Source organism: Lobosporangium transversale (genome assembly GCF_002105155.1).
Source record: "Lobosporangium transversale strain NRRL 3116 chromosome Unknown BCR41scaffold_66, whole genome shotgun sequence".
NCBI classification, from domain to species: domain Eukaryota; kingdom Fungi; phylum Mortierellomycota; class Mortierellomycetes; order Mortierellales; family Mortierellaceae; genus Lobosporangium; species Lobosporangium transversale.
The window spans coordinates 12,191-36,582 of NW_019029044.1; the positions used below are offsets into that span (position 1 = coordinate 12,191).

Genomic DNA, 24,392 nt, shown 5'->3' on the forward strand with positions numbered 1-24,392 from the left:
GGTAGAAAAAAGAAACAAAGGGAAAGATAGCCATTGCAGATTGTTCAGGCCAATGCAGACCATGCAGACTTTTCCAACCATGGAAGCCATGCAAAGCTGAAAAAGTCCTTTGATCTATACTCACCAATTCATCCCAATCAATTAAAAATCACATCAACAGCATTTGCAATAATTTAGTCCGCATGGTCAATCTTTTTTTTTTTTTGTCCTCTTTTGGTTTCCCATTCTTTCTTAACCTTTGCAAAGTTGATATATTTGATCACTTTCACTTCTAGTGTGACATTGGTTACTCACAAAGAAAAGGAAAAAGCATTCAATCCTTTTCTTCATCTTTCTCCCACTCTCACCCATCTTCATTCATTCTCATTCTATTTTTTTTGTTTATTTATTCATCTTTTTTCTTTTTCTTCACTTGCTCTCTTTGTTCTCAACTCCTACAGGGGTGATATATAACCATAGGAAAAAAAAAAAAATACATAAAATAAAAAAATATCATTTTCACACCTCACATTCTCTCACACTGTCACACTCACACCCTCATACTCTATCCTCCAAAACACATTCTCTCCCTTTCCTCCCTCTCCTCTTTCATTCTTCACATCTTTGCATATCAAGTCTCTAATACCCCCGCGCACCTCGCGTCGACCGTAATGGTTACTACTTCTTTTACTTCCACTTCAGACACAATTTCTTCTTCAAAAGCCGCTACAGTCGATTCATCTGAGCACTCTGACCAAATTTTATCGCCTACAAAAGCACCATCATCATCAATGTCCTCAACGCCAGCCATGTCGACGATAACAACGCCTGCAACAACAGCAACAACCCCAACTGCCTTAATTCTTGCTCAGCACCCTAGAAATCTTATGTTATTACCACCCGAGTGTCTCGCATTAATAGTCCAATGGGTCGCTATTCCAACAATTCAAGAACTCTATCCTCTGATGTGTGTCAACAAAGCATTCTTTGGTCTTGTTGTACCACTGCTCTATCGAGACCCCTTCCGCCTGTCAGCCCGATGGGTTTGGAAACGATCAGTTTACAAAGGCGTGATCGAGCGTCAGACGAAGCTGATTCGGACTCTTCTTTTATGCTGTACCAGAACTATCAACAGGGTCACACCCATTGTTGATCCCCAGATGGAAAAAAAAAGGCATTCTAAATACAGCAATAGTGGTGATAATAATAACAGTAACAACAACAACAGTAGTGTCAGTCGAAAGCTTCCAGGACCATTGGGTCGAGCAATCACAGTAGTACGGCGTAGTGATAAAGACTTGCCAAACGATTCCATAGCAATAGCAACAGCAACAACAATGCCCACATCGACATCTATCATGAACAGAAATGACATATCCGTCGTTATCGCGGAGGCATCTGTAAACCAACAACAACAGACATATTCTTCTGATACATCTCTGCGAGTAGATGAAAGTGAAAGAGCTACTGTTTCTATTCTTCCCGTCATCCTTCCCAATCCTCGTATCAACGTCAGTGCACATCAATCCACCAGTGATCGCTCCATTCTCAAATCTCTTTTCCACAAACTAGGCAACAGCTGTAGTGGGGAGTTATCATCAACTTCCTATGCTAAAGGCAATAAGAGGCTATCAGCTCAACCACCATCATCAACACCTACCCAAACTCGGATCGAGCAAATTCCTATTGTTTGGGATGCTGAGAATCAACGACCGGAGACGCGAAAGATCCCGGGACTAGGGAGACCAAACACTTCCAAGCTCAAGTTCCCCCCTGAATTGGCCAAAACCGTCATCCGTCTCGCCAGTGAACCGCCGCCCATGGTCAATTATTTGTCGTACGTTACTCACACAGACGTACGCTCTTGGTCTGCAGCCTCCAACATGACTCTAGTCCATCAAATCCTTGGTGATGCACGACCGTCCTGGCATGCCCGTCTGCAAGATTTGGTCAAGAAGACATCAAAAAGAATCATGGGCAAACATCCTACTTTCAATCGACAAGGAGAGGCAGGAGACTTTGATCAAAATGGTGTCAATTCAACCTTTATATCCGACACTCGCCATGACTTGATGGATGACCTTGAAGATGATGATGAGGATGGAATCATGGACATGACCTTTAGCCTTCGACACGGTGGGAGTAACAACGGAACTGGCTCTAATGGTGGCAACACTGGTGGAGGGCGATTCCGACGGTGGAGACGAGGTCGTACCAAGCGAAACAGAAATCTTTGGGATCTTCAGGATGTTGATTTTCTGGAGTTGGTCTTGCTATTTTACACATCAGCCAAGATGGAGACACTTTCACTAGGTATGAATTGCTCGCACTGGTATCATCCATCACTCAATGTCCTCCTTCCGGGCATTCCAGAGAGACTTTCAGGTCTTAGAAGGATTGTGATTGATCATGCGGACACGATTATGCACAATACCGTGTCTGTGCCCCAAGTATTTATCCAACGCCACCAAAAGGCTTTCCCGGGTCAGTTGCGTGAGATTCAAGTCCGCCAATCGTACCATTACTCATACGACATGTCCAAGTCAGTGCTGCAGATCATCAAGACGATGGACCGGATCGAGGTGCTGGATCTTTCTATCTGGACAGGAGTCTTCTCAGGATTAGAGTCGATCTGCACAGATCATCTACGGAAACTCCTGATCTGCCATCATATGGATGTGCCTCGACCTGACATGTTTGACGAATTAGTGAAGCGATGTCCGGTTCTTGAGGAACTATCTATCATTGTGCCTCATCCAAAGTTGTTTTCCTGGGCTGTCGAGAGGCGAAATGCACTCATGGGTATCACAGGATCATCATTGCCAATGGCTTCGACCATGAACGACGCTTTCGTTCCAACAACAATGACTCGATCGCGAAAAAATTTGCTCTCGTCTCGGACAGCCTCACTTTGGTCAGATAGGCAAGCAGAAGGAGGTCATGGTGAGATTATCAATTTGCCTCCGTTGAAGAGCCTGACCTTGTTTGGCCATACACCCGATGTGGTCGCTGCTTTTAAAGATGTGATCTACGCTTTCCAGGATACATTGGAATCTATCCAAGTCTCCATGTATTCGGATATTACTAAGCCACCGGATGCTCATTTTGAGGTTCCTCCGCCACACTTTGCCATCACAGACGATCCTCCACAATCGACCTCGTTTTTTGGAATCAGCCTTATACAGGACCCTTTGCAGGTGAATCACTATAACACAGCACCCACAGGATCACAATCGACCCTCGATCCCTTCAATGCGCCCCCAGAGTTGTCTTCAATGTGGCATCAGGAGATTCTGACGGGCATCCATGGTGCAGGTGGTACAGGTGGTACTGGTAATAATAACCTTCAGGATTCAACATCTTTCTCTGGTCCTTCTGCTTCAGGTCATATGGTTTCAAACATTTGGACGACTCATTCACCTTCATTCCTAACTTGGAACTGGCCTTTGCCTCGCCTACGTACAATGTCGCTCCGAGGTCCAGTTGTAGCTTATTTTGACCTGCAGTTGCTCCGATTCTGTCCGCAACTCACGGATCTAGCTCTCTCATATCATTGTTCACGTCTCCCTCGTTTGGTTTACCCGGGTACAGTTGCTGTGGCCGCCGCAGCCGCAGCTGTATCCGCCACCGTATCCACCACCTCTGGCTCCACAGCGAGTCCCGGAACAGGATCATCATCGTCGCCATCATCATCTTCGGCTTTGAGCTTTGGAAGCCTGGCTGGGTCCAGAAGTAGAGGAGCGTCCTTATCAACAACTAATAGCCCATCTACTATGGCTACTGATTCCACCCTTATTCCCACTGCTACCGCCGTGACAATGACTCCGCCAGTTTCTCGATTCCCAAAGATCATGGTGTGTGATTCTTTGGCATACAAGTGGGGGATCCATCTTCAAGAGGAGCATCGCAGTCTTGTAATTGTTTAAATGCACTGAAAAAAGCTATTTTGTTTTTATTTTATTCTTTTTGTTGTTTATCTCTATTTCTGTAAATATATATATATCTATATAATAAAAAATTTGTACATATTCTCTTCAACAAAGTTTGACCTTTCCCCACATTGAAATATCATCTGCTTGTCCATCTCGGCGAACACCTTGAACCCATGCCCATAGTTCCTTCTTATCATCTTTCAAAGCAAGCAATGATTCACGGGTGTCTACAGAGGAACAATTGTCGTAGTTGAGAGCCAACTCGAAATTGGAAATCCGATACCGATTAGTGAAGGCCGTGCCCACGAATACCCAATGAATGGGCTCGTCCATGTTTGTACTTATGTAATCCGTTTCAACTTCATCCTTGGTTGTTTCAGCCACTGCAGCAGCGCTTGGGTTTGTAACAGGCTTTTCGGATATATTGTTGTTATTTTGATTTTTCTTCTTAATGTCATTCTTTGAAGGCTGCAGGGATAAATAAATACAGTAATGACTGTATTCGCCGGTCGAAATAGAATCGGCGTCTTCATTTGTTGCAAAAGTGGCGGTAGTGTTGAATATAGATGTGCGCGCGGACATTATAGTGCTGACTGTCTCCAAAGGATAGCTTTCGATTCCGAGGTCATTGCCTGCCATGCTACTAGATGAGCTTATTCGATAACCAATATCCCAGATGATTGCCGATGAGATCGAGATTAGAGGGGAAAGTTGAAGGGAGGATTCTTTGGCTTTATCGGGTACAACGACTGCTTGTTCTTGTCCTAGGACGCAGGATTTTGAACGCTCTATTGATTGAAGCTGAGTCTCCTCCGCTCTTACTCCTTGTATACATGATTCATTAAATCTACTTTTCAGTGTCGGCATCAATGAGAGCGACCCTAAAATGATCAGTGGGCGTGACTCTTCTTGCTTTTCTTCGAATGAAGCGCTTAAGGTTTCATCTCGTAATAGTGTGGATGATGAAGACGCTTTATAGTTGAGGGTAATGCCCAATTGGGACACAACAACAGACGAGGCTATTGTCTTGCTTTTATCCTGGCTTTCATTGTGAAGATCAAAAATGCCCGACATATGAAGTGTCAAACGCTGCCAACCCTCCTCAAGAGGCTCCACAGAGTACAACATGTCACTATCAGTACTGTTTCCAGAATTCAGAATAGAGGGTGGGGGCAATGCAATAGCGAATGCAGATTCAGGAGCGTCACTATCGGACTGTTCAGAATCATCTAAAGTCAACAGAGCTCCAAGTACTGTTCTGGTTGTTGATGACGATGGTGAGGATAATTCCGACGACACGTTTGAGGGAGTAGAGTGGCCTTGGCCGATAGCTTTTACTTCATGCTCCTTGACTTTAGGACGCAGTATGGGGTAGAGCTCGGATCTGGCGAGCTTGCGGCCGACTTTGATACTGGTTCTAGTTGGGATATCTTGCTGTTGGGCTTTCTTTGTACCACCACTTTCATCATCGTTACTATTTTCATCCTGTGCTATTACGGCTGAGAGACCTAAATGAATTCCGACTTGGAACGTGTCCAGACACGGCTTGTAAATCAACTCTACAGCTGAATATTGTGCATTAAGCAAGGGTATCTGAGTGTTGAAAAGTGGGACCAAGATGGTTCTTGATGATTCCTGCTGCTGTAACCTAGGGTTTACAGTCGAAAGTCCAGGTTTCACAGATGGCAGTAAGGATGGTGCTGGCGGATCCGGCAAAGTCGGGATGTTGCCAAAGGTAGTCAACTCTTGGATTAAGAGAGATGTCCCTCCATTATAGGCAAGCTCCGGTGACAGAGCCCAGCAAAGGATTTTACGGCTGGGATCCAACAATGGGGTAGCATGGATAATGTAATCCTCGCCAATTTCAAAGATACGTTTAGTCATGGATGGCGACAATGATTGATGCGACAAATGTGACCAAGGCTTATTCGAAACTTTCTAAATAGTTATGAAGGCAAAGGCAAAAGTATATACCGTCAATAATGGTACTGATGGTATAGCTACTGCTATTTTTGTATAAATGACAGGTTTTTTTTTTTTTTTTTTTTTTTTTTTTTTTTTTTTTTTAGATTCTCACCTTGCCGTTGACCCAGAAACCATGTCCAAAACCTCGATCAAAGTTGGAATAGAACCAGCTCGAACATCCGGAGGGTCTTGCTGGGATGTAGGCAGAGATTGGCAGGAACGCCTTATTATCCTTATCCTTATCTTTGTCATTAGGGTTTCGTCCAAGGTCACCAGACAATAATCGGTAACTGGCTTTGTAGAACGATGCCAGGGGCAGATTCTCAATATGATGGCCTGCCCCATGAAAGCCAGTCCAGAAAAGTCGATCGTTAGTCAGAAAGTCCTTTTTATCGAGGAACTCATAGGTCCAGGCTGGTGCAAATAAAGCACATGAGGTTTTGTCTCGTTGAATTACTTCCAGAGCTTTGTAAGCTGTGTATCCTCCACCACCGAATGTGTTGCCTATTATACATACAATATGTCAGCACGGGGATTTTTTTTTTTTTTGTCACACTGTACAGAAAAGAAAGTAAAAAATACAGATGACTTACGTCCCCAGATATCAATTCCTGTATAAACATCTCTATTCCGGGAGCCTGCCAAGGCAGCAGATTCGGCCACATAGCCTTCCTTCCACGTATAGTTGGTAAAAATGCCTATCAGAAAGGAATAGGATAAATAAAGATCGACTCAGCAATGATTCAGCTTGTTCACCTGCTTAATTTTTTTCCCTCCTAATGTTCCCACTTTCATCTTTACCATCGCTCTGTTCAAAGAATCTGTAATTCTCCGATGACAATTTGTCTTGCCAAGCGACTTCGCCTGTCGAAGAAATGACACTGTCATACCAAATCAACTCTCCACCATTGGGGATAGCCTCATGAAGTCGTTTTCTCAGATAAGCCAAAAAAGCATACATCTGCTCAGCTTGTTTGTTTCCACCTCTCAAAATGCTTTCAATGTTGATAAACCATCCATCAAACTTGAAATAGACTGCTAACTGGACCAACTTGTCTGCATAGGCCCGGCTGAAAAACCGACGGTCCACTATGTCGTTCCCTTCTTGGTCTACAAACGCTTGACCAGGCCCACTGACCATTTCATCGGTCACCAAGACACCAGGTAACCATTCTGTGATGATGGTACCTAAACAACGAACGCCATTTCTATGCGCTGCATTCGTCCATACTACAGGCGGGATCGTGATCAGGGAATGCGAAAAGTAAATGAACACGTCAACGTGGTTCCAGTATTGGATGCTGTATAGTGTGCTGTAACTGTTTCCCTGTGGTGATGCATCTTCCGCATATCCTGAAAGATTTATCAGATAACGTACATTCATGCACAGGTTTTCACACGCCAAAAAAAAAAAAAAAAAAAAAAAAAAAAAAAATGGAGGGAGGATTAGACGTTTAATTGCTTTTTTTTTTTTGTCTGTCCTGGAAACAGGCTTCGAAAAAAAAAAAAAAAAAAAAAAAAAAAAAAAAAATTACCTCCAGCCATATCGTGGCATACGATAACTCGACAATCAGAGTAAGGGCTGGCTGATAGTGTTGGTGAAGGCCGTAGATGCAAGGGCGTATTCGCAACATTGTATTCATCCTGTCCAGGCTGCCACGCCAACAGTTCTTTTAGGCTTTTGATGGGTTGACTCTTTGGTATGGACACCATTTTTTTTTTTTTTTTTTTTTTTTCACTTTAAGAGTTATTACCCTTGAAAATCAAGAAACAATATTAAGAAAGAAAAAAGAAGTGGGAAAGGATTGAAGAAAAGAGACAAGGAAGAGAGGAAGAAAGAAAGAAAGGAAGAAAAGACAGAACGAATGAGAATTAAAAGGTCGAATTGATTTCATGCATGAATGAACGCGCGTCTTCCTTTTTCTTCCTAAGAGCGTGATGTTAGTACAGGGTCTAATGTCAATTTTTAAATGCAATTTTTTTTTTTTTTTTAATAGTGTGTTCTCAATTTTTTCTATGGTTATAAATGAAATGCTGTTTTTTTTTTTTTTTTTTTAAGGCTTGGTGAGCTTGGTTCGCGTCATGTTCTCACGATGGATGACACATTCAGCATCTGCATATCCCAGACGCTCAATGATCTGACTGCTCTGGCATCCCATGATCCTCAGGATCTCGTGGCTGGCATAGTTGACTAAACCTTTGCCCACCTCAATTTCTTCAGGTTCATTGTGATCTCCTTCTGCTTCTGATCCTTCTGCTGTTGACAATCCATTACCTCCCCCATCTCTCTTGATAAAGTCTCTAGGTCTATAAACAATTCGAACACTTTGTTGAGCTACAAAGCTGCCTTTGCAGTCCACAATACCCGCTGCGAACAGTGACGACTTTTGAGTAGCCTTTGTGATGGCCTTGTAGGCTCCACTGTCAATGTAAATAGTGCCTGCAGCATGCAGTCCATGCAAGATCCACCATTTGCGGTCTACCAAAGGATTATCCTTGGCAAGGAATCGGGTATGAAGTGGAATGGTTGAATCATATGCTTGAGTGATTAATGAATCACCATCAAGCTTGGGCGATGCTGATCCTGTACGCTGAATAGGTAGAGTAATAATGTCAAAAATACGTTGAGGTGTGGATCCACGAGCGATCACAGTCGTCACTCCTGCTGCAGTCGCCAGTTCTGCTGCAATGAGCTTTGTAATCATTCCTCCTGTTCCAAGTGATGATCCTGGTGTAGTCACAGACACTAATATATATTTAAAACAAGTATTTTTAGTTAGGGATCAGTTTTTTTTTTTTTTTTTTTTTTTTCTTAAAAAAAAAAAAACTCACCTTTTTCCTTCAATGCTGCAATGTCATCAACAACCAAGACCGGCTTGGCATCTGGGTTGACACGAGGATTGTCTGTGTAGAGACAGTCAACATCTGTCATCAGGAACAGATAATCTGCATGAACCATACCCGCTGTGATCGCTGACAGCGTGTCGTTATCACCAAATCGAATCTCAGAAACACTGATCGTATCATTCTCATTCACAATTGGTACCACACCCATTTCCATCAAGGAATCCAATGTATTGCAGGCATTCAAGTACTGTGTTCGCTATTATGTTTGATAAAGAATAAGGATACAGAATTGTTTTTAGATCAAATGCAATAGTACATAATGAACAGCATAAAAACAACAATTTTTTTTTTTTTTTTTTTTTTTTTTTAACTTACGTCTGCAATGTCGTTCTTAGTCAACAAGATCTGGGCAATAGGCTGATTGAATTGGCTGAACAAGTCATCGTACATACTCATCAATCGTCCTTGACCTACAGCCGCAATAGCCTAAAAAATGAATAATATATTTTCGGTTAGGAAAAAAAAAAAAAAAAAAAAAAACCTCCCTCTTCCTCTTTTTTTTTTTTTTTTTTTTTTTTTTTTTCCCTATCCATTTACCCTCATTTATCATATCTTTAAGCTTCTTAAAAATATGCCTCCTTTTATGCATGACCATACTTCGTTAGCGCATACTTCACCATCCATTACCTGAACTTGGGCAAGATCCTTTGGTTTGGATGGCAAGTTCAGACGTCGTAGACCAACACCAATGGCACCACTGGTGACAAGAATCACTCGATGTCCCAATGATTTAAGTTTGAGGATCGTCTCGACGATCATTGAAAGGGTCGAGAGCAAAGGAAAATGTGTAACCTCATCGCAGATGGAAGATGTGCCCAGCTTGATAACAATGGTCAACGAGCCGTTTTTTTTGCATTGATTGTATACGGGCTTGATGCTGTTATTGGTTTGTTGTTGCTGCTGTTGTCTGGCCATGTTGCTAGCGAAGTTGTGATTGATATTATCAATGGGTTTCACTGTTTCCGTTGTTGATGCTGCGACTCCTGTTGTTGTTTCTACTTTGGCTGAGGACATATGACGCCTGGCTTTGAATGAGAAGGTGAGAAGATTTAAAGTCGAGTTTGAATGAGAAGAAAGTTGGGAAGAAAAACGCTGGGTTGCATCTCTTGCCCTTTTTATAAGAGATTTGGGACAGCAGTCCGAAAAGTCCAATGATCCAATAGGAGAATTTTCAACCCGGATGGATGGCAGTTGAGTCATTCTCTATTCAAAATGAATTGAATCAATAAATGGTATCCCAATTTGTCGATGTTTGATGATCATTTGTTTACATTAATCAATACAGTCCGTCTTTGTTCTAGACTGAGCTCTCCCTTCAGCGTTTATCATTGATATATGTCTAATCTACGATACATTCATTTACTATCCCCTTTACAGCAAGGCTGTTTGATCTCTGGAACCCTTTCGCGTCGTCCTGTCTGCCCTTATAGTCGAGTCTCTCTTTAACAGATAAAACATCTGTCTTGGAGAAGCAACATTTTTAAACTGGATAAGGTAAATTACTGTGCTTCTCAAACAGAGGCAAAACACCGCTCTTAGAGAGACATCACTGTACGTGATCTTCTACATCATTTCTTCACCAAGCCGGTCTACGGCTTAGTGAATCCACTTTGATTCAAAAATCATTAGTTCGTCTCCCATTACTGCTATTTCTTGATCTCTACTTCTGGTATCTGTGAGGGTAGCTGTGGCTACACTGTATATATACAATAGAGTATAGACTGGATACCTAATACAATACACTAACTGTACATCTGTACATTAATACTTACACGTGTATCTTGTTCCCCTCATCTGAAAAAGGAAAAAGGTAGTGTTTAGTTACTCTAGGCTTTTCCGGAAAAGAGCTAATTAGTAAAATGCTTTGAATATCACAGAGGATAGAAAGACTAAATATGTACGTGTCGTGTACATAAAAGGAGTCTGTACAATTGTGTATACATGTGCCTGTACTGGTACCCAGCCAGTTGCCATCATCCAAACAATTATGTGTTCCTGAGTCGGGACCATGAAAAAAATAGAAAATGTCATCACCTTTTGGAAGGTTATTCACTAAGGCTAAGGTATACATTTGCATCTCTATACACAAATGCACTAAAAAAAAAAAAGAAAGTGCATTAATATATATATATATATTTATATATTTATACCTATACACTACCGTTATCACAGCAGCATTGGCGCACATGGCGCTATAATATATGGTTAGTATAATTGACAATGGCATTCACATTGGCATTGTAAAACTATCAGTTGAATATCTTATCTCTTTATCTCTTTATCTCTTAATAATGAAAAATTATAAAATAGGTTTGTTAGAGTCTTTTTACAAGTAAAATCGTTCCGTATGAAGGTTCACGCGGCACCCGAAAAGTTCTTCTTTGGCTGCTACCGCATTGTGCAGCTCTGCCAACATCAAGGAGGGCCCGCACCCAACAATATCAATCGCTCGATCACGTGGAATACCCTCGATCTGCTTCTTGATATATGACTTCACATCCAATCGCGATCCCACCCACTTCACCCGGTCGTCCCCTGCAAACGGTACATTGAGCGATCCCCTGGTTGATGTTGCTAATGATGTCATCTGGCTTACATCTGAGACCTGTTGTTGACCTTGCTGTTCTTGTTGTTCTTGGTGCTCTTTCACATGGGATGTAGACGAGATAGGTGCGGGTACTACAAGCGATTCTTGATTACCAAATGCAACGGTTGTATAATGGATCACCATTCTCAACCGAATATCTATTGATCCTGCAGTTATCAAATCCACATCCTCATCCTCCACATCATCTTTCTCCTTATCTACATGATCGAAATGCCCTTGAGCAGCATCCAACGCCATCTCCAGTTCCGATTGAAACCACTGGACCTCGTCTATTAAGCATAAATAACCATAAGAGATAAATAAATGGTAATGCTTCTACTTTTTTTTTTTTTTTTAAAAAAAAAAAAAAAAAAATAGAAGGGGGTTTTTTTTCTTTTTTCTTTTTTTCTTTCATTCTTTCTTTACCTGGATCACGAACACACCAAATGATTTCAACGGAAGCATCATTGTTACTACTGCTGTCTCTTAGCCACTCCAGACGTTTTCTCCTTTGTAGCAGGTCCATCAGAATAGGGACAATGTAAGCCAAACCTGATCCAGCAGCCACAAAGACCACTTTAAATGTATCTTGCCCTTGACCTACGCTCACACTTTGACCATATGGCCCTGTCAAAATCACCCGTCGCTGTACATTCTCTGGCCAACGACATAGCTCTCGGGTGAAGCCACCCACGGCCCTGGCATGGATTGTCATCATGGTGGAGTCATCATTGAGAGTATCTGTATGACGACTATTACCAGCACTCGAGATCGTGAAGGGATGCCATTGAATCATGGATATCGATGGAACACAGACATAAATATGTTGGCCTGGACCATGGTTCACCACTCTATCCATCCTCAACCTTGTCAGTCGTCCTTGGAAGACTGTCGCTTGTGCTTGTGCCAAATGGGTCTTTATACACCACCCAGTAAGCCAATTCAGCACATAACAAATAATGCCCGCAGCCGTAAACCGCATCGCATAGGGCGTATGAAGTCCCACCAGGACCAAAAACACCAAGAACAACGTGTGGCTGACTATGAAGACTTCATAGGCCCATTGACGAACTGGCCATGCAGCTGTCACTACGATCAAACAGAGCGTTGTATACGTTGCAAGACCATACCGGACCCTTTCTGTCTCCAATTGCTGTTGCAACAGTATCTTCCAGGGCCACCACACATGAAACATGCATCCCATATGGACAGAGGCCAGGATAAAGAGACATAGGCCCAAGAACTGATGGACCTGGTTAATTCGGTGGTGTGACATTCCTGTTATCAAAGAGATGATCGAGTTCTTGCCCGTGAATGCAAATAGGAAAGGAATACAGGATAGGCCCAAATAACCTGCTCGGTTTGAATTCAACATCAGATCTCCATTGATCAGCAGCAAGACTGCTAGAATGGAGAGAAAGATCAGAGCCAGTAAGGTCGCACCAGCGACCAAATGAACAAATGATCCTAGGTATAATGTCGCAGAGGCCTTGTTGACTATCCAATTCTCTAAACGACTATAGGACCATCGTTTTGATGAGGTTGAGATGGATTGCTGGCTGTTATATTTCCAGGAACGGATGACAGTTACGACAGAAAAAAGAAATAAAATACAGTAGCAACGGAAGAGTGAGTATATTACAATATGGCGTATTTTTGTCGTCTGTGCGAAATGTTGTTTATTAATGCTTTATGTCTATTGGTTGTGAGGAAAAAAAAAAAAAAAAAAAAAAAAGATGTACCTTGTCGGTATGTCAACTCTTGGATCTAATTCCTGTGGCGTATGATGTGGTGGGTGTCTCATACGATGTTCAGCTGTCTCCTCCTCTGTATTATTATTATTATGACTATGATTATTATTATCACTACCATCACTTCTATTGCTGTCTTGTTGTCGTTGTTGTAGGCGTTGTCTTTGTCTATCAGTCGTCATATGTCCAAAGGTCTTGACCAGATGACGGCCTGTCAACAACACAATGGGTACACACATGACAATGGACCAGTCCAGTGCATAGGACAGATTTACATTCCATGGCGTGGCCGCTGATTTGTGATGGTTATGACTCATGACCAAAAAAAAAAAAAAAAAAAAAAAAAGATTGAAGTAGATTAGAGAGGGTTTAAAAGAAGAATGAGAGGGAAAAGAGGGAGAGAACTGCAGTGTTTGGAATTTGAATGATAATAGTAATTACAATTAATACTTAAAAAAAAGGGAGGTTGGGATATGAGAATGGTTGGGAACAGAGATGCGAGGACAGAGGGAGGAAAATTTTTCTTTGGGCAATTGACTTTTTCCAGATTGTCAAATCTGACAGGTCTCTCTAATTGATAATTGCACATTGTACATGTATTACTAGACTTTTTAGATTGACATGGGGTCGTTGTTCTTTCCCACTTTGCGACAACACAGCATTCGTAAAAATCCATAAACATATTCACGTATTCACATAAATATTCACAAATATACACTCATAAAATAAAAATTGAAAAGAATTAATTTTTAATAAGCTATGAAAGAAACACTAAGAAAAAAAAAAAGGCAAAGAACAAACATAAAAGTATGTGTAGTGCAGGTTGCTGTATGAAAAGAGTTGAAAAAAAAAACCCAGTGGAGAGAGAGGATTATGTCAGGCAAAACAATGAATAGCAATAAAACAGAACAACCTAAAAAAAAAAAAAAAAGACCCGCTTTTTTTTTCCTCTCCTTCAATGTCCTTTTCTTTTTTTTTTTTTTTTTTTTTTTTACAAGTAATAATAGTCTTGGTCGTGGTATTCGATATTAACGAAGAGGAAAACAAAAAAAAAAAAAAAAAAAAAAAGAGCTTGTATGTCTTGACTGTTCTGTGTCCTGGCTTGATTCGTTCTTCTCCACAGTTCATCTTTTCATTCTTTTGAAAGTGGCGTTTTGGATGTTGTTTTTCTTTTTTACATAATAATCTGAGGCTCGGTAATGTTGCTCGAGATTGACTTGTGTGGCAAGATGGATCCACCATTGATATAGACCTCATCTTTTACGGTGACATAGTCACCCAATACTGAAGTACCCTCCAAACGAGCCTGCGGTGACAACAAAATAGGATAAATTAGCATCTCATCTTGGAAGAGCACGTGCTCTATATTCCTTCATCACAAAAAATAAAAAAATAAAAAATAAAAGATAATCGATAAGGACATACCCAGCGACCAATGGTCGAATGCCAACCAACGATGGAGTTTTTGATCCATGCAAAGTCCTTAACAGATGAACCCTCGAGAAGGACACAGCGTTGGAGACGGACACCATCACCAATGACGACGCCAGGTCCAATGACGACGTTAGGTCCAATGCGACAGTCCTTTCCGATCTTGGCAGTAGGGTCAACAAGGACATTGCCACCATGAACGTAGCCGGAGTTGGGGTTGGCCAAAGCTCCTGGGTTAACCTTATTGACATTAGAGAGATACAAACACGTTCCGGTCAAGAAATCCTTGGGTTGACCAACATCCATCCAGAAACCTTCAAGAGTGAAGGAGTGAAGTTGGTTGTCGGCGGCCATCAAAGGGAAGGTCTCCTGTTCGATAGAGGTGGGCTTGAGCTCAATGCGGTCCAAAATGGCGGGGTTGAAGATGTAAATACCGGCGTTGATCTTGTTGCCAACAAACTCGACAGGCTTCTCAACGAAGCGATCAATCATAGAGCTCTCAGGCTTGTTCACAATAACACCATATTTGGAGGGCTCTTCAACCTTGGTGACCTGTTATGATAGCACACATCAGGAAAAAAAAAAAAAAAAAAAAAAAAAAAAAATTAGGATGAATATTCAAGTCCATCGAATTTTGATGATGAACATTAGAAAAAGATTTGAGCATTAAATGTAGCAAAAGAGGGATATAAGTGAGCAGGGGTATATATGTGATAAACCTGTTACTTACAACAATAGTTCCCTCATTTCCGTGAGCCTGGTGGAAAGCCTTGAGCTTCTGGAAGGGGAAGTCACAGATAACATCACTGTTGAGGACAAAGAACGGGGAGTCATCCTTTCCAAGAATATCACGAGCAAGAGCCAGAGGTCCAGCTATATTAGCATACCATCAATCCAGAGACCGGAAAAAAAAAAAAAAAAAAAAAGGAAATAAGCATTGTCCGGGATATTAAGGAAGATAAGGAGGAATGATAATCAGGTCAGTCTTGTGGAAGAATAGAAAGCAACTCCCTAAGAGCAAGAAATAGTTTAAACTAGAGATGATCGATTGATAATGCAAAGAAAAGAAGAAAAAAAAACTTGCCTGTGCCAAGGGGTTCAGTTTCGACAGAGAAGGTGATCTTGACATTGTACTGATCCTCATACTTTTGAAGAATTGAGACCATGACCTCAGGTCTGTAATTGACAGCCAAGACAATATCAGTAACACCAGCCTAAGTATATCCAATAATAGAGGAAAGAAAAACGCTTTTACATCAGTCTCTTAGTTCCTAATCTTTCAAATTCCACTATCTGACTTGGGAATTAAAACTGCCATGCATGCTCGTTTCCATTTCTCACGAGAAAATAAAAGGCAAAAAATAAAAAAATTAAAAAAAATACGCGTCTTGGTAGCTTTTTTTTTTTTTTTTTTTTTTTTTTTGGTTTTCTTTTGTCCATGCATCTCTCGGCTGATGAATTTTATGGAAATGTGTTCCATTCTCAAAGATGGTTCCTGAGAGATGAGAAAATAAAAAAAATCATGGGACGCATACACACGCACACGTTTAAATCTGATCGATCGAGTTGATGTTTACCTCAGCCAGAGCCTCGATTTGATGAAGAATCATGGGCTTGTTAGCAAACTCTACCAAAGGCTTGGGCATGGTCAGAGTCAAAGGGCGAAGACGGGTACCGAAACCTGAGATTATGTCAATAAAAAAAAAAAAAGACTTGTTAGATGAAGAACCTTTTTTTTTTTTCTCCATCTCGAATGCTTGTAATTCTTTTTTTTTTACTTACCACCGACGAGAATAAGGGCCTTCATGATGTATTATGTATAAGATGGAGTATAAATATAGACAGAGGTTGATGAGAGATAAAAGATGAATGCAAGATGAGAAGAAGAAAAGAAGAATGATGAGGAAAGAAGAGAAAAAATAGGAGGACGGGCGGAAGTTGAGAACATTTTATCAACGAATCAGTTTGATTTTGAGACAAGTCTTTATTCTTTATTATTCTGTATTGTTATTATTATTATTACTATTACTATTATTATTATTATTATATATATTATGTATTATATGTATATATTATATATATGTTATCACCATGGTTAGCGTGATTAGCATATGAAGCATATGTAATAGAGTAATAGAATGCTTGGAAACTCTAAATCCCCTGCCCCTGTCATAAAAACAAAAAAAAACAGATGCTTGGCTATGGGCGATGGTCTAAAAGAGGGTCTATCCGGAAAAGAAGGGGAGGGCTGTATTCGCATTCATGTTCGTTCTTTTTTTTTTTTTTTTTTTTTTTTTTTTTTCGGTTCAGTCAACGGGAGTAAAATCCATAAATTCATGCTTGTTCTGTGTACTTGTATATTTTATGCATGAATCGGATGAATGGACGTTCTCTTTCTCCTTTGTTCACACCCATCTCTTCTTTTTACACTTATCCTTTCTCTCCACGTTCTCTCCTTCATACTTGCTCTCATACCCCATACCCTTCCTCCTAACCATTCCCATACTCACCCTCGTATTCTTCTCTCGCCCTTCTCTTTTCCTTTTTTCTGCTCATTTGCTATATAGATTACCTAGGCTGAGTTAGGTGAGTTAGGCTGAACTGAGGCTAATGATCGAATCAGGTAGGCAACGGTATAATATAATATAATATGTTGATGTATTAAAACAGAATTTGAACACACGTTTTTTTCTTTCTTTTTTTTTCTTTTTCTTCTACATGTTATATACTGTACAGCACATTGGCCCTATTCGTTGTTTTGCTGGTTAATATTTATTCATCTAAAATTAAAATAAATAAAAGATGGGGATTGGGGAGCCATCAATTTAAGGTTTGAGGCACGAACAAGAATAGAATTTTTTTTTTTTTTTATCTCTGGGTTTTAGCATATGGATTTTGATCTAAAATCGACACAACTCAGGGCTGTAGTCCATTATATTATATATTATACACAGATGTTGAAAGGCAAATGCCCTTCCCATAGTTGATTCCATTTGCACCATTGCTAAAAAGAGCTCTGTCATCTAATTGTTCGTGTACAAGGCAAGGCGAGGAGCAAGTCTACTCTCATTCCACAGTGTGTTATATATTGTTCAACCTTGTGTCTGCTTGACAACGTTCCACGTTTTATTTTATTCTTTATTTTTTATTTTTTATTTTATTTTATTTTATTTTTTTTTTGCTTAATTTAATTTAACCTTTTTGGTTCCTCATTCACTGCCCTTTTGTGCTCATTTTTCAATAGTCTATCAATCAACATTCCTCTCCTCTTCATTTAGCTTTTTCTTTTTAAGCATTTACCCAAATTAACGCGCGTATCTATTTCTCATATACATCTACATGATCCCTCTTTCTACCTTTCTTTGCCAACTAAAAACTTCTCTAATCTCAAAGTGCTCTCAAAGATCTACAACATCCGACAATTCAATCAACGGTCCAACGAATAGACTGTATTTTATATTTCTATATTTCTATTCACCATCAACTCTTGAGAAACAATCGCCTGTTTGCGGATGCCTATGCTTAGAGTAAAGAACACATCCAATGCAATCCATATGAACTCATAAGATCAATGACCATGGTTCAACATTTAAACAGAACAATCTTAGTATTATATACAATTGCACACTTAAAACTCTACACATTTACTTATCATCTAAAAAGAAAGAGCTTCGTCTTCTTTGCTTTATCTCATATATACAAGAACAACACATCGTTTCTGCATTTCTCAGGAATGATAATAAAAAAAAAAAAAAAAACCCCTGAGGGAAAAGCATTGACCGACGCTGATAAAACTAACACTATTTCTTATAATAACAAAAGTTAACCATAAAAAAAAAAAAAAAAAAAAAAAAAGTATGAAACGGACGATACAGAGCACGCCTTCAAGTCATATCAGATGATTCACTTATTCTTCTGCCTCTTCCTCCTCCCCTTCCCCATCATATCCTTCGTCTTCATGCAATAAATAATAAACAGGTACGAAAAGATATAATAAAAATATAATAATAAAAAAAAAATCCGCCGGATCCTGTCCATGCGTGATCTCAGCTGGTTTACAGAGGACGGCGAAGGACGAAAGCCAACTCTTTCTCTCTTCTTGATATAAAACAAAGCAAACATAAAAAAATAAAACAAAAAAAAAAAAAAAAAAAAAAAAAAAAAAGGCATTCCTTGTCCTTGGCCTAGTCTCTGTATCCACATCTGCCCATCTTCCCTTTCACCTAATATAGCTCTGCTTTATGTCTTTCCTGCTGTTCATCCCATATCAACTATCCACATTCGACTCTTCAAGTGTCTCAGTGCCTTTTTAAACAACCATGCCCTATTCGTCATGTCATCATCAGCAATAGTGTTTAGGTTAAAAAAAAAAAAAAAAATCAGTATAGCCGTATCTGTCAGAGCTCTACTCCTAGAAAACAAAGTTCACCATTATGCACTATCATCCTTACCTGCAAAAGCATTTCCTTTCGAACCTGCTCAAAAACCTTCAACATCTTACGTCTGGCTCCCAGAGCCGCAACGCCTTTGTTGATCAAGTCGCCATCCGACAGGTTCACAATATCGCGCCATTGCATCCCTTCAAATATACTATTGTACTTGTGCAGTCTTAGTGATCGAAGCCATGCCGGGGTATCTAATTTTTTATTTTTATTTTTTTTTAAAAATAATAATAATAATAATAATAATAATAACTGGTCAGTTCGATGAACATTAAAATGAAAAAAGACAAAAAAAAAAAAAAAATCCTTGTATCCTTGTTTCACATTACCTTGTAAAAGTTCAAAATCAACACCCTCAGGCTGCTTTTTCTCCTTGTTACTGGCAGAACTACCTCGTCCACCATGATGGCTATTCATACCCAAACTCGAAATGTCGCTAGTGTCACTCAAATAATCGTCATCCAGTGACGAGTGATGGTTATGATAAGGATGATTGTGATAGTTGTTACTCTGTTGAAGCGGTCGTTGGTGCGTAGGAGGAGACAGATGACGCTTCTGATTATAATCTGTAGGAATAACTGTGGCGCTGCCATCAGCTGCCATCCCCAAATTGAGGTTATTTATATTACTATTATTGCCATTATTGCCCCCTCCGTTTGAACTCCATGCAGAAGAAGGATGCTGAGTGGCCGACAGACGTGGGGATGCGGGCCCCGAAACCGGCCGGGAGCGGAATCCAGACTTGACAGGCGAAGGAAGTGGAGACGCAAAAGGTGAAGACGCCCTTGAACGTGGCTGCTGAGTAGAGCGAGCCGTCACCGAGGGTTCAAGGTTAAGGTTTTGCAATTGCTGAACAGCCTGCTGTTGTTGTTGAGAAAAAGAATTTAAGGAGGGCTGCGAACCCGCATAGGAAAATCCTGAAGCATTGCCCTGCGATGCTGCAGGAGAGGAGGTTCCAGCCATACCCGTTAAATCAGACATGGGACCAAGTCCCGATTCAGATCCAGAACTAGAAGATTCATTAAACATTGTTGAAACAATGTTGATGGAGGACGTGTTGGCGCTCGCGCTCAACAGCTTTTCGTCGCCCTCCATCACCGTCACCGGGACGTTCGAGATAATGGCGCTTGGCCTGAGGAGGGTCCTGCGACGATTGTTCGCCTTCAGCTCATCAAGAGTTGAAGTCCGGTTACCAGCACCGTTGCCATTCGGAATATTATTGTTATTAATCCATTGAGAGATATTCAAATGTGCGAGATCAGCATCGGTCACAGACTTTGGCCGTTCAACAGCCAAGCCCGACCCTGATGAGAATCCACCTGCGCTCAGATTGTGTCCAGTGCCATTGGTACCATTGTGAAATCCACCCATGTTAGGTGGCGATACCATTAGAGGTGTCCACGATTTGTCCAGTCCCTCCGTCACCGAGCCTCGGTGACCAGTAGAGGAGCCACTCAAAATCCATTCAGCTCCACCGACAGATTTGGGGCGTCCAAAAGAGGTCCTATCACCAATGTTGCCTGGCGAACCTGACAGCGAGGACGAGCCTGCTCCAGCTGTCAGTGCATTGCCATTACCATTGGTGCTAGGAATAGGGTTTGCACCCAGTGAAGCAAAATTCCAGTTAGCAGAGAACATGGATGAGGCATCGCCCTCATGCACAGATTTAGGCCGGTTGCTAAACACATTTGGGGTGCTTATCCTGTTCAAAGACCCTTGACTAGGTTGTTTAAACTGATTCACGCGCGCAGAAATTGATTCTGATAACGCATTGCTGCCAATGACACCATTCACTTGTCCATTAGGATTACCATTCACATTGTTGGTACTATTGTTGACTGCGCCGTTGGGGCCGATACCACTATGAAACTGATTGGCAATGTTGGCCATGTTGGCATTGTTGGTATTATTAGTGACGGCGGGTCGACCTAAAAAGTCAATGCTATTTCTTTTGCCGTCTCGACTGCGGAATAGGCGACTATATTCATCGCTCTCTCCGATGGTGACTGAGTGGCGGTCATAGAGTCGTCGTTGACCAGGGCGGTCGATAGGCGCTGGAGGCTGGATTGGAAGGACATTCAGTAGCCGTTGGCTAGCCTCCATTTCAGCCTTGGCCATGGCACCGTGCAGCTGACTTTGTACAGGATCTAAAAAAGAGTTGCGCATCAAATAAAAAAGAAGGGGAAGGAGGTTTGTTCAGAAAATGATGGTCATCATGTGAGTGTACCCCCAACATAACAACAACAACATCATCATTGACAAAAAAAAAAAAAAAAAAAAAAAAAAAAGAGTCAGCATTCCAATAGATTTCGTAAGCTTTTGTCGAAGCCATTTAAAACTGTGTAAAGCTCCATTACCTTTGTCATTGTATGAAGGAGACAAGAGCGCGCCAACAGGATCTTTTTTGGCCATTTGCTGGAGTACCGTAATGAAAAAGCGGATCTGGACTTGCGAAGAATGTTGTAGAAGTGAATACAGCGCAGCTGTCCGTTCTGCCTCTGACAAGACCCTGAACCAAGACTCAATTGTCGAGAGTTCGTCCTTAAAGACTGTGTCAAGTGAAACGACAGCCATTTCTTCCAGAGTCTGTTCATAATTAGAAAGGTCCTCAAACCATTTATCGATCGCCTCAGCTAGACAAAAGGAAAAGATCGTTTTTGGATTGGTAAATCAGCTATCCAAACTAGGACTATGAATTCGATGATCCGCTGGTTCGCTATCGCAGCTTGTATTTTCTCTGTTGTGGGTTCCAGATTTTTGTCTTGCTTACCTTCTGGAGATTGGAAGTTATTACTTAAAAAAGGATGCTGATGATTCTGAGGCAAGATTTCAGAAGCCGGTCGAGCCGGCCGATGAAATTGTTGCTGTTTCTGATGCTGTTGCTGATGTCCAGATGCAAAATGTTGCTGTTGTTGCTGTTGCTGTTGCCGTTGCTGCTGCTGCTGTTGCTGCTGCTGTTGTTGAAGCATAGTGGGACTATAGTCGGACTGACGGAATGAGACCGTAGGATCAAATGACTGATTCCCCTGTTCTGACAGCATGGTGAAGGACTCTGAGACGGGACGTCGTGCCATTCACACTATGAAGAGATGAGAAGAAAAAAAAAGAAAGAAAGAAAGAAAATGGAGCAACAATGGAAAAAAATAACAATGTTAGAGAATTGTGAATGAGTCAGAGAGGATGAAGAAGAAGAAGTTGTTCGTGAAAGGGACAACCGGAAGGAAAGTAATATTAATAACTCTGTATTAAAAAAGTATGTTCAGTAAGAGAGAAGGGAATGAAGGATTGAGAAGTAGACCAGCCCAGTCGGTCATTTTGTTTCCATCCATTCAAGAAAAAAAAAAAAAAAAAAAAAGGCAGACCTGAACCAATTTTGGGCACATGGTATAGATACGACCACAACAATCATTCTCACGCACACTTTTATTTCCTTGGCGTGATATTCGATGTAGAAGTGGATTTGTTACATCTCAAAGCAAAAGAACTAAAGGGGCTCTGTGCTTGTTGCTTTGTTTTTCACCATCCACAACAACAACAACAACAACAACAACAACAGCAAAAACACGCACAAAGAAGCAATTAGCAAAAGGCTTTAGAGAAATAATCTCCCTTGGCCCGTGTTGAGAGGAAATCAAGGTCGGACATTTAGTTCCATGCTTCTGATTGGAAGAACATTCTTTTTTTTTTTTTTTTTCTTTTTTTTTTTTTTGAGGTTAGTCTAATTGTGGTTGTTGTGGTTTAATGTGTGGTGATTTTGTATATGAGTGTAGGTGAAATCTTACCACAGAAGAGAAGCCAGGCGGTGTACCTGGAAGGAAGGAAGGAAGAAAGTATGAAGAAGGTAGAGGAAGATGGAAGGGAAGAAAGAAGTATGTGTATATATGAGTGAGAGAGTGGGTGAGTGGATGAAGGTGGGGATGGGTGACGGTGAATGAAGAAGAAAAAAAAAAAAAAAAAAAAATTGGATGAAGGGTACTAGGAGAAAGAAGAAGACTAAAAAAGTTCGAAAGGGCAGTTTGTAGATACTAGAAGAGGGAGGCCAAGTGGGAAATTAACAGGGTTTTAGCTTTGATTGTTTGTTGTTGTGATCTTGTTCTTTGTATTGTAGACAAGATGGTGTAAAAAAGTGATGTGTGCAATCGTAGATGTGATCTAGCAAGACAACCCAGTCCAATCTATCACTTCTCCTCTTCTTCTTCCCCTTCTCCAGCTCTCTCGCACAGCAATCATGTGTAAATACAATAAAGCGACAAGAAGCAATCAACCATTCAACAATTGGCTGAATACCATAAACTACATGTATGCTAGCTATCCTTTAACATTAAGAATGGGTTATGAAAGTATGAATGAAAATAGGAATTGCATTAACTTTGAAGAGTATAATGCTATCAATTCCCAAGAGTCTTTCGGGAGGGGGGCTGATAGCGTATGTGCGCAAATGGAGGCATTCCTGTGTTTATTTAATACTGTTGACGCGATTCTCTTTTTTGTAAAGTTGCTGAGCTATGCTTATGAAGCAAGACATGTCAAAACAACTAAGGGGGTGGAAGGAATCCAATGGCCCCTGTCCTGTGTCCTGTCCCCGACTCTGAAACAGAAACAAGATTCAATTTTTTTTTTTATTAGCATGTCAGGTGCTTGTAAGAGGATTGCTCTTCCACACGATCCTTTACCATTTGCCCCATTATACAATTTAATGTATAAATATCTATCTCTAGACCACCGATGGTTTTCTTTTCGCTACAATGACTAATCCTTTCAACAACAAAAAGTTGTCATGCTTCTCATAAGAAAAGATAACAGTATTGGGGAAAAGATGACAGATCAATATTTGCTGTACATGTACTCGGTGTTTCGTGTGAAAAAAAAAAAAAAGAAAAAGAAAAAAGAAAAACGAAATGATTGTACCCGGTTACTTTCTTTCTCCGCTCTACAAATACTCTATATTTTATTCAAAGGAGCATGTATACATAAACTCTGTATCTGGCTCTTGTTCTTATCCAAAATGCATTGTACAAGGGCTCTTCAAATATCCCAAAAAACCATCAAAAAAAAAAAAAAAAAAAAAAAAAATTATTAAAGAACATTTGAGTACAGATAGCACATGTACCGCATAAAATACGAACTAGTTTGCATTTATACATCAATGGTGTTTATTGTAAGCTAAGCAGCAGTTTGGATTAGTGCATTATGTTCACAATCGAATGATCTTGTACAATCATACTTATAGCTGTTCGTTGGGTCCTTTACAGGAAATCATAAAAAAAAAAAAAAAAAGAACATCAGACGACCGTTTTATAATTGTTGGTTTGAAAAAAGGCCTATATCGATCAAAGAAGGTAGAGACACTAAAGTTTTTGGTGTATTGTAAAGTTGTACACAACGCGTCGCATATCGC

The 24,392-nt window shown here is 40.6% G+C and overlaps 8 protein-coding genes across 8 annotated transcripts; 2 read left to right on the plus strand and 6 right to left on the minus strand.

Moving 5' to 3' along the window:
* Positions 1 to 460: 460 nt before the first annotated feature.
* On the plus strand, positions 461 to 3,950 carry BCR41DRAFT_363765 (hypothetical protein). The gene has a single exon (XM_022025941.1). The coding sequence runs from the start codon at positions 651 to 653 to the stop codon at positions 3,903 to 3,905; it is 3,255 nt and encodes a 1,084-aa protein (XP_021875930.1). The 5' UTR covers positions 461 to 650; the 3' UTR covers positions 3,906 to 3,950.
* Positions 3,951 to 5,976: 2,026 nt separating this feature from the next.
* Positions 5,977 to 7,589, minus strand: BCR41DRAFT_379252 (glycoside hydrolase; the record flags this gene model as incomplete). The annotated part of the gene is made up of 5 exons (XM_022027202.1): positions 5,977 to 6,114; positions 6,217 to 6,380; positions 6,470 to 6,574; positions 6,678 to 7,229; positions 7,412 to 7,589. 5 exons carry the CDS (start codon positions 7,587 to 7,589, stop codon positions 5,977 to 5,979), a joined length of 1,137 nt encoding a protein of 378 aa, XP_021875931.1.
* A 341-nt stretch (positions 7,590 to 7,930) lies between these two features.
* Positions 7,931 to 9,698, minus strand: BCR41DRAFT_314085 (glutamate 5-kinase; the record flags this gene model as incomplete). Its single annotated transcript, XM_022021166.1, has 4 exons — positions 7,931 to 8,622; positions 8,709 to 8,979; positions 9,099 to 9,209; positions 9,411 to 9,698. 4 exons carry the CDS (start codon positions 9,696 to 9,698, stop codon positions 7,931 to 7,933), a joined length of 1,362 nt encoding a protein of 453 aa, XP_021875932.1.
* A 1,335-nt stretch (positions 9,699 to 11,033) lies between these two features.
* Positions 11,034 to 13,450, minus strand: BCR41DRAFT_426381 (hypothetical protein). The gene is made up of 3 exons (XM_022030725.1): positions 13,113 to 13,450; positions 11,797 to 12,929; positions 11,034 to 11,660 (listed from the first exon to the last, which is right to left on the minus strand). Exons 1-3 carry the CDS (start codon positions 13,436 to 13,438, stop codon positions 11,110 to 11,112), a joined length of 2,010 nt encoding a protein of 669 aa, XP_021875933.1. The 5' UTR covers positions 13,439 to 13,450; the 3' UTR covers positions 11,034 to 11,109.
* Positions 13,451 to 14,179: 729 nt separating this feature from the next.
* Positions 14,180 to 16,482, minus strand: BCR41DRAFT_363769 (mannose-1-phosphate guanyltransferase). The gene is made up of 6 exons (XM_022025942.1): positions 16,335 to 16,482; positions 16,130 to 16,233; positions 15,637 to 15,766; positions 15,283 to 15,425; positions 14,547 to 15,104; positions 14,180 to 14,427 (listed from the first exon to the last, which is right to left on the minus strand). The coding sequence occupies exons 1-6, from the start codon at positions 16,357 to 16,359 to the stop codon at positions 14,296 to 14,298; spliced, it is 1,092 nt and encodes a 363-aa protein (XP_021875934.1). The 5' UTR covers positions 16,360 to 16,482; the 3' UTR covers positions 14,180 to 14,295.
* Positions 16,483 to 17,764: 1,282 nt separating this feature from the next.
* On the plus strand, positions 17,765 to 18,222 carry BCR41DRAFT_363772 (hypothetical protein). The gene has a single exon (XM_022025943.1). The coding sequence runs from the start codon at positions 17,892 to 17,894 to the stop codon at positions 18,081 to 18,083; it is 192 nt and encodes a 63-aa protein (XP_021875935.1). The 5' UTR covers positions 17,765 to 17,891; the 3' UTR covers positions 18,084 to 18,222.
* A 194-nt stretch (positions 18,223 to 18,416) lies between these two features.
* On the minus strand, positions 18,417 to 18,891 carry BCR41DRAFT_214399 (hypothetical protein). Its single transcript, XM_022019974.1, has one exon. It carries the CDS (start codon positions 18,753 to 18,755, stop codon positions 18,456 to 18,458), a length of 300 nt encoding a protein of 99 aa, XP_021875936.1. The 5' UTR covers positions 18,756 to 18,891; the 3' UTR covers positions 18,417 to 18,455.
* Positions 18,862 to 22,035, minus strand: BCR41DRAFT_401659 (hypothetical protein; the record flags this gene model as incomplete). The annotated part of the gene is made up of 5 exons (XM_022029237.1): positions 18,862 to 18,876; positions 19,004 to 19,188; positions 19,324 to 21,141; positions 21,352 to 21,627; positions 21,765 to 22,035. The coding sequence occupies 5 exons, from the start codon at positions 22,033 to 22,035 to the stop codon at positions 18,862 to 18,864; spliced, it is 2,565 nt and encodes an 854-aa protein (XP_021875937.1).
* Between the last annotated feature and the right edge of the window lie 2,357 nt (positions 22,036 to 24,392).

Coding starts and splice junctions, on each gene's coding strand:
- BCR41DRAFT_363769 (XM_022025942.1), bottom strand. CDS start 16,359: ATGAAGGCCCTTATTCTCGTCGGTG. Junction 16,234..16,334: donor GGCCCTTATTCTCGTCGGTG/GTAAGTAAAAAA, acceptor ACATAATCTCAG/GTTTCGGTACCCGTCTTCGC. Junction 15,767..16,129: donor AAATCGAGGCTCTGGCTGAG/GTAAACATCAAC, acceptor GGATATACTTAG/GCTGGTGTTACTGATATTGT.
- BCR41DRAFT_214399 (XM_022019974.1), bottom strand. CDS start 18,755: ATGTGGATACAGAGACTAGGCCAAGGACAAGGAATGCCTTTTTTTTTT.
- BCR41DRAFT_363765 (XM_022025941.1), top strand. CDS start 651: ATGGTTACTACTTCTTTTACTTCCACTTCAGACACAATTTCTTCTTCA.
- BCR41DRAFT_363772 (XM_022025943.1), top strand. CDS start 17,892: ATGATCCCTCTTTCTACCTTTCTTTGCCAACTAAAAACTTCTCTAATC.
- BCR41DRAFT_426381 (XM_022030725.1), bottom strand. CDS start 13,438: ATGAGTCATAACCATCACAAATCAGCGGCCACGCCATGGAATGTAAAT. Junction 12,930..13,112: donor AGAGTTGACATACCGACAAG/GTACATCTTTTT, acceptor GAAATATAACAG/CCAGCAATCCATCTCAACCT. Junction 11,661..11,796: donor TTGGTGTGTTCGTGATCCAG/GTAAAGAAAGAA, acceptor TATGCTTAATAG/ACGAGGTCCAGTGGTTTCAA.